The 15,253-nt window shown below is 36.4% G+C and overlaps 2 protein-coding genes across 4 annotated transcripts in view; one reads left to right on the top strand and one right to left on the bottom strand.

Annotated features, from left to right (window-relative positions):
• PRIMPOL (primase and DNA directed polymerase) overlaps positions 1 to 4,252 on the top strand; it is a 49,524-nt gene extending 45,272 nt beyond the window's left edge. For all 3 annotated transcript variants that reach the window (XM_081269007.1, XM_081269008.1, XM_081269006.1), the window contains exon 14: positions 2,547 to 4,252. In XM_081269007.1, coding sequence (XP_081125133.1) covers positions 2,547 to 2,786 — 240 coding nt within the window. In that variant the 3' untranslated portion in view covers positions 2,787 to 4,252. The remainder of the gene's footprint in view (positions 1 to 2,546) is intronic.
• The window catches only part of CENPU (centromere protein U), a 38,694-nt gene continuing 26,742 nt past the window's right edge, over positions 3,302 to 15,253 (bottom strand). The window contains exons 9-13 of the mRNA XM_081269009.1: positions 8,221 to 8,299; positions 7,551 to 7,598; positions 6,702 to 6,763; positions 4,266 to 4,422; positions 3,302 to 3,436 (exon numbers count right to left, since the gene is read on the bottom strand). Of these exons, the coding sequence (XP_081125135.1) occupies positions 3,323 to 3,436; positions 4,266 to 4,422; positions 6,702 to 6,763; positions 7,551 to 7,598; positions 8,221 to 8,299 (460 nt within the window). The 3' untranslated portion in view covers positions 3,302 to 3,322. The remainder of the gene's footprint in view (positions 3,437 to 4,265; positions 4,423 to 6,701; positions 6,764 to 7,550; positions 7,599 to 8,220; positions 8,300 to 15,253) is intronic.

The raw sequence follows: 15,253 nt of genomic DNA, 5'->3' as shown, positions 1-15,253 counted from the left end.
TTGGCATAGTAGAATAAGTGAGCAGTCTCCAGATATCTTTTAAACAGAATGGTACCTGTTTTCACTTAGGAATATAGTGTAGTGATTTTCCCATCTTAGCACACATCTGATAATTTTTATGTCATTGCTGCATAAGAAATGATATAATCAATTAATTTAACTAGTCCCAGATGCTTCTCATTTTCACTTAACAAAAAGTAAACCAAAGTAGCCATCTTTTTGTTTCTTTGAACAACCACGACTGTTGGATGAATTTCTAGAAGTAGAATTGCACCAAAGAATATATACAGTTTTAGTTTCGATAGCTGTTATCAGACTGCCAAAGCAGCATTTTTCTTTGGTCTTTTATTTACTCAAGTGATTCATTTTCAGTGTAGAAGAAAAATAGAAAATACATACAAAGGGGAGAAAAATCTTCCCCACTCATAATTTGACCTGATGTGAAATTTTAGCATACATCTTCCAGAATTTGTATCTACACCTGTTCGTGTATATTTTTATAGGTCATAATACACAAACTATTTGGTAGGGTTTTTTTCCCCCTAAAGTGTCACAAATGTATTCAACAAAACCTGTTATCAAATTGCTGTCCATAAAACAGAAAATCAGAGTTCTATAAAAAATTGGACACCTAATAACACTACTTTCCTTTCCCAACACTGGATGTTCACCTTCTGTTCTTTATTAATGAAGTCAAACTCTTCTCATATTTACTATTTGTATCTCTATTATGAATTGCATATATCTCTCCTTTGTCCATTTTTCTATGACATTAATGTTTTATAAGAAATTTTATTAGAAGTTGAACCTAAAGTGCTTTAGCACTGAGCCACATCTTGAGCCCTTTTTATTTTGAGACAGGGTCTCGTTGAATTTCTCAGGGCCTTGCTAATAAGTTGCTGAGGCTGGCTTTGAACTTGTGATCCTTCTGTTTTAGCCTCCTGAGATGCTGGGATTACAGGCATGAACCACCATACCCAGTTGTTGTGTTGAACTTTTAAATCTTACCTTTGTCTTCTGGGTCATATCTATGAGCACTTTTATATCATTATGGTTAGAATAAATTACTTGCTATAAGCTGAACAACTGCTTGAGTTTATAGTCTAGAAAACCCACATTATCTATTCAATTAAAAATTATCTTAAATTATCTCCTGAAATAACTTATGTCTCCAAGTTTAGAATAGTGGAAATCCTAAGAGCTGGATATAAAAGAACCAACACTTCTAAATACTCTGCCAAACTGCCTGGTTTGAAAGTGTTTATAAATAACTAAGAACTAATTTTAAAAAATGAAATTGTGGGGGCTGGGGATGTGGCTCAAACGGTAGCGCGCTCGCCTGGCATGCGTGCGACCCGGGTTCGATCCTCAGCACCACATACCAACAAAGATGTTGTGTCCGCCGAGAACTAAAAAAAAATATTAAAAAATTCTCTCTCTCTCTCTCTCCTCTCTCACTCTCTCTCTTTAAAAAAAAATGAAATTGTGTCTCTTAGGAGGAGGAGGGATGTGTCATCTTTGATGGGAGTGTTATTTTGATGACTGGTTTCAGCTGATTTTTAAATTTATTTTTCTGCTTATTTGAAAATACCACAAATACAACAAGTTGAAAGTACTTTTGGCATATATAATTGTTACCATTACTTGGACACAACTTATTTTGGCTATTGTTTAAGATAATAAACTAACAATGATGAATACCCATATACTTATCACTTAAGCATTTTATCATTTCTGCTTAAAATCTTTTAAAAATATTCCAAATTATTATATTATTGGTGTTATTTATCACTTTTCTATAACATTATCTTATAGATTTTAAAAAGAAAATTTCTAACCTGCAAATACCGCTTGAAATAAGTGATTCTCCTGGCCCAACCTTCATCTGGATTTGCCATTTGTTGACATTTGGCTGCCTTCCTCCCTCTAATGTACACATGTATTACTATTTTTGATCTCAAGATTAAGTTGTAGATATTAAAACCCTTCATTTCTTAATTAAGCATGTTCATGAAGAATAACAACATTCTTACATAAATTCAGGAAATTTAACATTGATGCAATATGCTGTCTAGTATACAATCCATATTTTGACAATTTTCCCAAAACTGTTCTTTGCAACAATTTTCTTCTAAACCATGTTTATAATTTTTAATATACTTTGTAAATTGGAGAAATAAATCTGTTGTGAAGATAGCAAATATATTTTCTAATCTGTCTTTAGCTGGATTAGCCACTTGTAAAATCAAATCGACCTTTATTGTAGCCCAGTCTGGGAATATTGAAAAATGTCAAGGAACTGCAGGCAACTTAAAATTTGGAATTTCAAGAGTGTCTGAGCTACAAAGACAACACCTTTGAGTTAATACACTCATCCCATGACTATACTAGAGACAGTTCATCGAGCATATTCACTGTACTAACTGTTGAAGAACTGGTCCTTACTTCATCCCTTAGTTTAACATAGATTCAGAGTATGGTGAAATTGTCACATATTGCAATTAAATAACTTTTATCTTCCCATCTTCTTCCCCATTGAAATAAAGGAAGAAGAGTTTACAGAAGATGAAACTGGGCACAATGAAACCAAGAATCCTCATGAGCTCCCGTCAACAGCAGGTGCATCTGCCGATGCTGATTGGAATAATGGCACTGATGATGCTTGCTTTTTAGAAGCTACCGAAGATGCTGAATTAGCTGAAGCTGTAGAGAATAGTCTTCTTACTTCTCACAGTAGTGTAGATGAAATTCCCGATGAACTAATTATTGAGGTATTTCAAGAGTAGCTCTCTGTGGGCAGTGCTTATTATCCAGGCAATAATTTGCCAGAAGTCTGAGATTTGATAACAGATTTATTAAATTAGGCCTGGGAGTGCAGCTCAGTGGTAGAGTGCCTGCTTGTCTAGTATGCAAAGGCCCCAAGTTCAATCTCCAGCTGCACAAAAATAATTATATTAACTTATTAAGTCTGTTTATATCAATTGTGTTTTTATCACTTTATCTTCCAATTTGTTATTTACTAAAGTAAACCAGTTTTATTGAAAATTGGCTTTGGTGTTTTTAAACTCATTCAGTAGACATCTCATTAACCAAAATTGGTCTGTGTTCACAATGACAATTTTAAAAGTTTATTTATAGATTAATACTCATGTCTGGGTTTTGATAACTGGGGCTGATTAAAATAAGGTATCAGCATTTTATTATCAGGAAAGATGACTATGGCTTCTAAGACAAACTTGTTTCATTTATTTTAGTGATTAAGTCATACTTTTAAAAAAGTTTGAGATGTGTTATGTAGGTAATTTTTCATAGACTGGTCTTCTCATTCCTGTCCAAGGAGCTTTCCTAATTGATGATTGATATTTTGCAGATGGTTTTCAGCTCCCAGAAGTGTTCTTGCTTTAAATAACAGAGCTGGAAGGCTGGATGAATCATACTGTTGAAGACAGAAAATTATATAAGTTCACAAATATTAAATAGTTGACCAATGTCGATAGAACAATTTTTGATAGAACTTTTGATAGCTACTTCTTTCATTTTTTAACCAAGATCATTAAGAAAATTGGCTTTAATTTGCTCTGTAATATAAAGTTACAAGGGAACCACTCTACAAAGCTCAAACTGATCTATTTATCCAATAGTTGGTTCAAGGAGAACTGCAGTATTGGATTAAAACAAAAATCATGCCTGTGACAGGTAAACAACTGCTCTGGGCAGGTGTGCTAATCTGAGGTGGGGATTGCTTGATCTCATATCTATTTTAAAACACACAAAAAAGTAAGGTAGGTATACTTTTACTGCAAGAACTGATGGAATGAGAACACCAAGCTTATTATAAAAGTTTATAATAAAAATCCAAAATATCTAGAAAAATTGGGAGGATCAGTTAAATGTCTTAATGGGCTAAGAACATTTAAATTGCAACCTTTAAGTTACAGGTTTTCAATTATGTAAATATTTCAGTGAAACTGACATAGGTGCATTAAAATGGGTTGGAAATCGAATCTGTAGACTTTATATATTATATATTACATTGTATAATTATATGTTACTTAATTGATCATATTTAAATTTTTATACATGTTCTACTGCTTTGGGATTTTTCTACTCCTCTAGCTTTCATTAAATAGCTAAAAAAGTGAAATATAATAAACTTTCATTGCTTTATATTATGCTGTTTATTTGTCTTAAAGCTTCTTGTACTGTATAGCATGGAAATACCCTTCATCATCTAAAGCACAATAAAAAGTGAAAATCCAACTTACCATTTCTTTTATGTTTGGTTCTTTCTCTTGAACAACTGAATAATCGTGATAAAGCTGTTTTAAATTAGATAAGAAATACACTGAATTCCTAAGGGATGACTTTCTCTCCTCAAGTTCATCATATTTTGTTTGTAGTTGTTTTAGTTGTGGTTCTAACCTAGAACAAAAATTTTTCCACAAAATAAACATATAGTGAAGTGTAACAGGCTACAAAGTATGAGACTGTGTATTTAGGTATACTGCATTAAGTATGAAAAACTAGGGGAGGTATCTTTGGATCTGACAAAGATAATTGAAAAAATGAAAGGAGTACTAGGTTTAAATTTTCTTTGTAGGAAAAACCCTCTGACCTGTGATATACAATGAATAATGAACAATGACACCCAGAAGAATATGCCTTACATATGCTAAAATTCATCAATTCAGTCCAGTCTTGGGAGCTATGAATTAACCTGTAAACTTGGTTGGCATTTTATAGTCTCAGGCAAGAGTAGCCAGGCATTGTAGTTTTAACTATGGACAAAAACTTTCCCCTTCTTATCAAAATCCTGTCTACTTTTCAAGGTCTGGGAAAACTATCACAGTACTTGGATGAAAAATGTGGACCTTGGACCACTGCTTCACTTCTTAGTGGTTTAGTTTGTTTACCTATAAAATAAGGGATAATTTAGATTTTATAGGCCAAAATGAGGAGGAAAGGCTGCCAATTTTTATTTTTCTCAAATATAGAAAAACAACTGTCCTCTACTATGATTTTATAAAAGTCAAGTCCTCTGCTTCCAGCTACCACACTCTTCCACCACAATGTTCTGTCTCCCCTGGGGCCCAGAGCAATGGAGTTGGCCAACCATGGGCTGAACCTCTGAGACTGAGCCAAAATAATCTTTTCCTCCTCTTAAAAATAATAGAGAAAAACCCTTTTTAACAGTCCTTCACATTGAACAAATGCAGCACCCATCAGCAAACTGACTTATGAACTGGCAGGATTATGATCAGGAGTCAGAATTACAATCAGCTAACAGCAGAGTCTTGCTCCCCCAGTTCCTAGGGATTTGACTGTGTTATTATTCCCCTGTGCTTTGGGGTTTTCACATGCAAAGTTAAAAACATGATATACTACACTATTCTTACTATATATTTTTGAAATATACTTCTCCAACTTCTAAAATTATACCCAGAAAAGGTATAAAAACTCTTTAAACCTGTCTGAGTGGTATCACATGACAACAAAGCAGAGCCTCATTACAGAGCTCTCATCACCTACTTCATAGGATGATGACTAATAGATTTGTAGAAAGTGCCCTGCCTCCAAGGAAGCTATTAAGTGTTACTATCGTTACTATGTTACCTTAAGTTTCTAATTTGGGGCTGTGCCAATGGAAAATTTATTATGCGACAGCCCCTATCCCTAGACAAAATTTGGAAATCAATGAACTAGTTAATAAATTTCTTCCCTTATTAAATCCTTAGGGCAATCTCTTCTTTTAAACTCAGTACTTTACTGGGGACTGAAATGGGGCCAGTTATGTTATATGCATTTATTAATATGTCAAAGTGAACTCACAATTATGTAAGGCAATAATGCACTAACAAAATAAAAAACCAACTTAATACTTAATTACATCTTTCCCGATAATATCACATTCTTTCTCAGGGCGTGTGTGTGTGTGTGTGTGTGTGTGTGTGTGTGTGTGTTTTTTGCAGCACTGAGGATCAAACCCAGGGCCTTGCTTCTACTAGGCAAGCAGTGTACTGGAGAGACTGGGCTACATCCCCAGCCCTCTCTATTTTAAAACTCCTTAAAAGCAGAAAGCATAGCTGATTCTGCTTTACTCAAGCCTCCAGCTCAGTCCTGGCCTCAGAAAAGCAGCAGAAAATGTGTGATCCTGTATTCTGAACCAGCCTGGGGGGCTGCCTTGGCCTGCAAAGCCTGTGAGGTTCTTCTGGCCCAACAGTATGGATTTACACAAGTGCCGCTCCAGGGTATACACTTCTGTGGTAACAAAGAACACTTAATGTGTGTTAGCCATTATGAAGCACTTTTCTAAAGATTCACTCAATTCCTACAACACTCTAAGGTACAGGTGGTATCATTATGCCCACACAAAAAAGATGAAACTGAGACACTGGGAAGGTAAATAACTTCACAGCCAGTAAATGGCACAAACTGGATTCAAACCCAGCAGTCTAATTCTAAAGATTATGCATTAAACCTCTTAAGCAGGCTGTCTTGGGCCAGAGCTGAGAGATATTGGGAAATAGAGCAGTGCTGAATTCTCTTGTGCTAATGGGTTCTGCAACTAGGCAACATAACCTGCCTTTTTTGACCATCTGAGCTCAAAGATAACCTGGTGCTTTTAATATGACACTCTACCAAATGACACACTGTACTACTGTCCTTTAAAGTTCTCAACCAGGATTTTGGTATTATCTTACCGAAGAAGTTCATCTTGGACTTCAATGAGACGCTGCCTTTTCCTTTCAATATCAGAAGTCATCTAAGTAATGCAATAATTTGTTAAATTAATGTAAACATTTAAACACTGCCACATACATCATGCCAGGTACTGGAAGAGCAGCAGGAAACAGAGAGACTAGGTGTGGCTTAGTGGGCAGTTTTTAGGTTACTGGAGTGTGCCCTTAGGAAACTGTAGGAACCCAGTCCCCTGCTTGCTCTCTTGTGTTCGCTGGCATGATGTTATGTGGTTTTGCTCTGTCACACACTCTTACCATCATGTGCTGCCTCGCCACAGGCCCCAAACCAACAGGTCAACTAGTCATGGACTGGAACCTCCAAAACTATGAACCCAAATTAATCTGTTCTAAGTTGATTATCTTAGGTATTTCACTATAGTGATAGAAGGATGACTAACATAGATCCCCATTCTTTACCTTGCATAACATTTCTCTAACTTAATCAACCACAAGATCAACCAAATAAAAGACTAAAAAAGATAAAAAATTGTATACGAATTCCAAAATTTGTACAAATTTTAAAAAGTCTTATCTTTACTTAACTCTATATTTGTCAGTATTATTTGATTATATATTTTTTTTGGATACCAGGGATTGAACCAAGGGACACTTGGCCACTGAGCCATATCCCCAACCCTACTTTGTATTTCATTTAGAGACAGGGTCTCATTGAGTTGCTTAGGGCCACACTTGCTGAGGCTGGCTTTGGACTCGCCATCCTCCTGCCTCAGTGTCCTGAGCTGCTGGGATTACAGGTGTGTGCCACTGTACCCGGCTTGTTTGTATAATTCTAATCACATAATGATTTACCTTGGCATTCTTCCTTTTCAGATTTTTCAACATCTGGGCTTCTTTAAGCTATACAAAACAAAAAATAAGCAGATGAATTTTTCCAAAGTTAAATGTTACAGAGTGTTATGGTTTCGATATGAGGTGTCCCCCTAAACCTCCGGTTAATACAGAATAGTCAGAGGTTAGATTGAAACGAAATGATTGGATTTTGAGAATGGTCCATCCTGGTTTGAATAACTAGGTGGCGCCTCTAGACAGATGGGGCATGGCTGGAAGGGTTCATCTTCCCTGCAGCCCCCTGCTCTCCCCCTTTCCTCTGCTACCCTGTGGCCATGAAGGGAGCAGGCCCTGCACTTCCCTCATGCTGTTCTGCCTCACCTGGGCTCAGAGCAGAGGAGTCAGCCATGGATGATGAACTAAGACCTCTGAAACCATAAGCCCCAAATAAACTTTCCCTCCTCTCAGTTGTTCTTGTCAGGTATTTTGGTTACAGCAAAACAAAGCTGAATGAAACATTTAGTTTCATATGTAGTTTATAGTAAAGTTTTTAGTTTAAAAACAGTGCATTAGAGCTACCCACATTTTACATGCTGTTATCCTATTGACAATAAGTGCAAGCTTTTCTAAACAATGTGCTGCCCCAGCATTAAAAAAATTTAGAGCAACAAATTTATGTTAGTAAGCTTACCATTCTGATGAGTTCTTCTTTAATATTAAAAGAAAATTTGTTGATGGCTTCCTTACAAATTTCAGATTCTACTCTTTGTCTGTAAAGGAGTCAAAAGGGAAAAAAATCAAACTAGGTATTAAAGATTTTGAAAGGTGTGCTTCATTTGCTTAGTGTATAAACACACAATGTGACATACACTACTGCACATATCTAAGACGACAATATTCAACCTGTAGCCCTTTCTCAGACTCAAAAAACAAAACTGGAAACATTTCAGCAGGAAATTTTTTTCCCCCCCTAAACCTTCTGGTGCAGGTCATTTAATTCCCTGGAATAAGCCAAGTCCACAGTGATACCAAGTAATGTAGAAATCCTTAAAGCAAATCCTGGCTTTTTCCTACTACCTGATCTATTGACTAGCAGACTTTATTCTGGGCAGCCCCAAGTTATCTGCCAGTGCCTCAGAAACTATAGAGCTGACCCGAAGAAAGTGGTTCGGGACCCTGCCACCAGGGAGAAGAGATGTGGTGGCCATGCTCTTGTTCCCCAGGTGGGAACACTCTTGGCTGGAAAGGAGACACATGTGACTGTGTTCTAGCAGCAGTAGACACTCTGCTAGGTCTCTGGCCCATTAATTTGTTGTCATCTTACTGTTGGGTCCTAAGAGTTCTTAGTATACTTTGAATAACAGTCCTTATCAGACATCTTTTGCAAATATCTTCACCTATTCTGTGGCTTATCTTTTCATTCTTGAAAGTGTCTTACATGGAGGAAAAAAAGTTATTGAGGTTTGGCTTATCAATTCTTTCTTTTGTGGATAGTGCTTTTGGTATTATTATTTATTTTCAAATCCAAGGTCATCATTTATTTCTTCTCCTGTTCTAAGAGTTTTATAGTTTTGCATTTTATATTTGGGTTTATAATTTATTTTGAGTTAATATTGTTAAGCATATAAGGTCTTTGTCTCCGATTCTTTTTTTCCTTTTTTTATATGTGGACACCCTACGGTTTCAGCACAATTTGTTGAAAAGACTTTTGTATCCTTTTTATTGTCTTTCCTCCTTTTTCAAAGTCAGTTGACTACATTTCCGTGGGTGTGTTTCTGGGCTCTGTATTCAGTTCCACTGATTTATCCATTATTTTACCAATGCCACGTTGTCTTGTCTATAGATTTATGGTAAATTTGTTGTCAGGTAGTATTAGTCCTCCAACTTTTGTCTTCCATCTTGATTTGGCTGTTCTCTGTTTTTTTGCCTCTCTATTATAAACTTCAGAATCAGATTATTGATATCCACAAAATAACTTTCTGGGTTTTTTAATGAACTTGACATCTTAACAATATCAAACTTCTCTATCCATAAACATGAAATCTCTCTCCATTTATGCAGTTCTTCCTTAATTTCTTTAATCAGAGTTTTGTAGTTTTATTTCTACATAGTTTGTGAGATTTATGCCTAAGTATTTTTGGGGGGGATTGCTAATGTAAATAGTCTTGTGTTTTTAATTTAAAATTCCATTTGCTTTTGATAGTACATAGGAAAATAGCCGACTGTTGAATACTAACCATGTATCCTGCAACCCTGCAGTAATCAATTTCTAGTCCCAAAAGGGTTTTTTGGTCTGTTCTCTCACATTTTCTACATAGATGATCGTATGATCGTGTCATCTGAGAACAAAGACAGTTTCACTTCTTTCCCAATCTGTATACTTTTTTTCTTATTATCTAGGACTTCCAGTGTGATGCTGAAAAAGAATGGTGAGACAGGCTAGCCTTTCCTAGTTCCTGGTCTTGGGAAAATTTCTAGTTCCTTATCATTCAGTACGATGTTAGCCAAGGATTTTTTTTGTTTTGTTTTGTTTTGTAGATATTCTTTATCTAAAGTTAAAGAATAGAGTGGTGTATTCCTAATTTTACCAATAGTTTTTATCATGACATGGTTATTGGATTTTTATCAAATGCTTTTCCTGAATCTATTAATATGATCACGTTAATTTTTCTAAACATGATTTTCTAAAGTTGAATTAACTTTGCATACCTACTTGGTGATGGTGTTTAATTCTTTTTCATACATTGTTGAATTCAATTTACTAACATTTTCTTGTGAATATTTCCATCTATTTTCATGAGAGATAATGGTCTACTTTTCTTTTTTTTTTTTTAATAATGTCTTTGATTTGGGTAGTAGGTGATGCTGGCCATACAGAATGAGTTAGGAAGTATTCCTTTTACTTTTATCTTCTGAAATATTGAAGAGAAATATCTAATTTCTTCCTTAAAAATGTGGTGCAATTCACCAGTGAGTCCATTTGGGTTTAGTGATATCTGTTTGGGGGAGTTGCTACTGATTCAGTTTTTTAAAATACTGACCTATTCACATTACCTATTTTTTCTTTTGTGTGTACTGTCAGACTGTGTCTTTCAAAGAATTTGAGGACTTCATCTAGGTTATCAAATTTGTAGCCATACAGTTGTTCATAGTTTTCCTTTATTATCCATCTACTATTCATGCAGTTTACTATAGTGATGACCCCCCTTTCATTTCTGACAATAGTAATTTATGTTCTCTTTTTTCTCTTAGCCTGGTTAGAGGCTTATTGATCTATTCTGATTTTCTCAAAGAATGGGTTTTTGATGTTGATTTTCTCTATTCTCTATTTTAAACTTCATCACTTTCTACTCTGATTTTTATTCTTTTCTTCTAAAGATTAACTTTGGCTTTAATTTGCTTCTTTTTACTAATTTCCTAAGGTGAAATGTTAGATGATTGAGGCACTGATTTGTTGCATCCCTCAAACTTTGATTAGTTGTAGTTTCATTTTCACTTAGATCATAATATTTTAAAATTTCTCTTATGATTTTTTTCTTTGACCAGTATGTCTGTTCTTTAGAAGTGTGTTGTATAGGGGCTGGGGATGTGGCTCAAGCGGTATTGAGCACATCTGGCATGCGTGTGTTCCGGGTTTGATCCTCAGCACCACATACAAAGATGTTGTGTCTGCCGAAAACTAAAAAGTAAATATTAAAAAAAATTCTCTCTCTCCTCTCAAGAAAAAAAAAAAAAATTCCCCTCTTAAAAAAAAAAAAAAGTGTGTTGTATAATCTCCCAACATCTTGAGATTTTCCAGCCATCTTTCTGGTATTGATTTCTAATTTGTGGTCTGTGAGCAAAATATGATTTCTATTTAACTCTGGTAAAGTGTGTTTTATAGAATGTGGTCTATCTTGGTGAATGTTTCATGTGTGCTTAATAAATATATGAATTCTTCTGTTGTTGGATGAAGTAGTTTACAGATTCCCATTGCAGGTTAAGTATCCTTATCCAAAATCTGAAATGCTCTAGTAACTGACATTGAGTAGACATGACACTAGATGTAAGTTATAGATTTCAGATATCCAATTTTCAGGTTAGGGATATTCAACCATAAAGCATATGCAAATATTCCCAATTTAAAAATGCTGAAATATGAAACACTTAATGTTCCAAGCACTTCAGATAAGGGATATCCAACCTGTACATTGTTTTTAATCTAACATTTCTTTTTTATTCTTCCTTAGAATTTACGTCTCTGCTTATGTTGCCTATCTTCTCCAACAAAGATGTACAAATGGTCATCAAGTATATGAAAAGACGCTACACAATACTAACCACATGGGAAATACAAATCAATGCCACTTACATCCATTGGGTTAACTATTATAAAAACACATCAATAAAAACCTAAAAAACAGATGTTGGTGAGAATGTGGAGAATTTATGGAAGACATAAATTAATGGACATCCCATGCTTATAGATTGGAAGATAAAATATTGCTAATATGTCCATACTACCTAAAACAATGCATAGATTCAACATAATCTTTAGCATAATACCAACAACATTTTTTTGCATAAATAGAATATCCTAAAATTAAAAGGATCCCCAAAGTAGTCAAAACAATCTTAAGAAAAACAGCTGGGACCTCATACCTTCTGATTTCAAAACATACTACAGATTTACAGTAATCAAAACAGGATGGTAGTGGCAGAATGACAGACACAAACCAACAGAACAGGACATAGAACCCAGAAATAAACCCTCACGTATCTTGAGGGTTTATGATCTTTGACAGGGTGCCAAGGTTACAAAATGGGCAATAATAATTTCTTCCAACGATGGTGCTGGAAAAAGTGGATCCACATGCAAAAGAATGAAGATGGACCCTTACATTATACCATATACAAAAATCAACTCTTAAGTATATTTTAAGTACTAAATGGAAGAACCTGAAATTTATAATACTCCTAGGAGAAAAGCTTCATGACACTCAATTTAGCAATAATTTCTAGCATATGACATCAAAAATCATGAGAAAATAGACAAATGAGTCTACATCAAACTTAAAAACTTCTGCACATCAAAGGAAACAATCAAGGCAATGAAAAAAGGCAACCCACAGAATGAAAGGAAATAATGGACAAAGTACTTGAATAGACATTTCTCTAAAGAAGGTCTGTGAATGGCCACCTTACAGAAGGGAAAATGTTCACCTACACCAACCATGAGGAAATGCAAATAGAAACCACAATTTTATACCCACCAGGATGGCAATTATATGTGTATGAAACAGGTAAGTGTTAGCAAGAATGTGGAGAATTGGAATTCTCACGCATTGATGATGGAAATGTAAAATGGTGTACTTCTGTGGAAAACAGTTTGGTAGTTCCTCAAAACACAGAATTACCATACAGTCTTCTGGATATAGACACAACAGAACTGAAAGAAGGGACACAGATATTTGTACACCAAAGTTCATGGCATTATTCACAATAGTCAAAAGGTGAGAATGCATGTGTACTGGTGAATGAATGGATAAAAAAAATGTGAGATACATATGCTGAAATATTATTCAGTCTTAAAAAGGAAGTATATTCTGACACATGCTACATCATGGAAGAACCTCAAAAACATTAAAATAAGCCAACTGCAACAAAACAAAACAAAATCACTGTATGACTCCACTTAAATGAGTAGTCAAATTTATAAAGCAAGTGGAATGTCATTGCTGGGGAGGAGAGAGAAATGATGAGTTGTTTAAAGGGTGCAGAATTTCAGTTTTGCAAACTAAGTTCTAGAGATGTGTTATAACAAGGTGCATCTGGTTAACACTACTGTATCCTTAAAAATGGTTGATGATACATTGTTATGTGTTTTTACCTCAATATGAAAATACTTCTATAATCCACAACTATCAGAATAGTTATAATACAAAATAGTATTCCAAATATGATTTTACTGGTGAATTGTTAATAAGCTCTGCTAAATCTAAGATTATGACATTGGCATTAGGGTCCCACGCTATGGCTCATGGGAAAGTCCCTCTTTGGGTAGAAGTCTAGCTTTCCTAGACATTTTCATGACATCTCTTGGGCTGAATGGCAACCTTCTTTCTGAAGGCACATGTTAGGCGTCATGGTTTAGATATCACAAAAGCTGATGTATGAGATAGTGCAAGAAAGCTTAGAGATGAAATGATTGGGCTATGAGATCCTTAACTGTGGGAGGCCATCCTCGCAGGTGATTTGAGTTACCTCCCTGGCTGGGTGAGAGGAGATTAAACACAGCTGTGTCTGAGCCATTCCCCACCCTTTCCCAGGTCCAAGGGCTGATCCGTGCAGAGGCGTGCCTGGCCCCTGACCTTGGGATGCTGCCCCCTTAACCTTCATTGGATGGGATTTTCCCTTGAATTTTTTGTTCCCCAATAAAAGCTCACTTCCCTGGCGTGAGCTCCCTCTCTCTAGTCTCTTCTGTAAACCTCACCACTGCATTAGGTGGCTGGAGGCGGGAGCTAGGAGAAGCCCTCTGGGAGCTGGGGTTAAAGGTAATGAGTCTGTCTCTTTAATTTAAAACTCACCAGCAATTTCTTTTGAACCGAACCTTCTTTCATGAAGCTCCTGCTGGTCTAGTGGCATACTTAACCTAATCAGCATGTTGCTTCACTTGAATGAATTAACTGGGTGATAATGGATTAAGGTGTGAGTGGAGGTAGGTCTTTGGAGGAATGCCTTTGAAGCATATATTTTGTCCTTGGTGAGCAGAGTCCTCCCTCTGCTTCCTTGTGTCATGTCCTGCGCTGCTTTCCTCCACCACACTCTTGCGCCCCGATTTTTCTTTCTGCCTTACCTCAGGCCCACAGCAGTAGAACCAACCATCTATGGATTGAGACCTCTTAAACTGTAAGCCCCTCTATGTTGTTCTGGTTGGGTCTTTTGGTCACAGTGATGAAAAAGCTGACTAAGACAGTGGCCAAAAATCCCCCAGGGCAGTGTGGGACTAAGTAAGTCCTGGGGCAGAACTGAGGGATATCCCTGGTTTAAACACAGAGGGGCTCAGAGATGTTCCTCTGTTCTTGTTATTTTTTCCTGCCTGTGTCCTCCCCAGCACTCTGTGTTGTAGTCTGTGCCTTCTGCTTCAAGCCTCCTTGTCTCCTGAGCTGCCAGTTCTCTATTCTTCCTCTGAATCCACACCCCATCCTCTGACCTCACTGCTGTCCTCCTCAGTGATGTTCTCAGGGATAGCTGGCTGAACCACATCTCGGGCTCACTCTGCCAGTTTGCATTATTTTGGTGGTGCTGGGGATTGAACCCAGTGCCTTGTAGAGTCAAGCACTCTACCAACTGAGCTATATCCCCAGCTCCTGAAGTTTTGATAATACCTTTTTTTTTTTTTAAACCTCAAGGACTTCAGGAAAGAAAAGGAAGAAAACAACAACTACAACAACGAAAAACAAGAATAAAACTGGGGCCTGTGCTTGTAAAGTCTGGAGAAAACACAGGTGGAGAATGACTTTGTGTAGCTGTTTCTTCACTGTCTCCCACCAGCCCCCCAGGCTGGAGAATGACAATCAAAGGTTGACTCTTGAGTCTGTTTCTCTCTGGACACAGGGTGAAGTCCTGACCTGATGGGCTATTCTACACGATGACTGAGGGCTCAAGCCCAGGGGCTCATGTACCTCCAAACCTTTCAATCATGGGAGCTGACTGGCCTTTTACAGTCTGACCAGAAGCCAACA

Source organism: Spermophilus citellus (assembly GCF_964194105.1).
Source record: "Spermophilus citellus genome assembly, chromosome: 16".
Classification (NCBI taxonomy): Eukaryota; Metazoa; Chordata; class Mammalia; order Rodentia; family Sciuridae; genus Spermophilus; species Spermophilus citellus.
The sequence above is the reverse complement of the archived record's forward strand: the minus strand, read 5'-3'. Positions and strand labels throughout refer to the sequence as shown.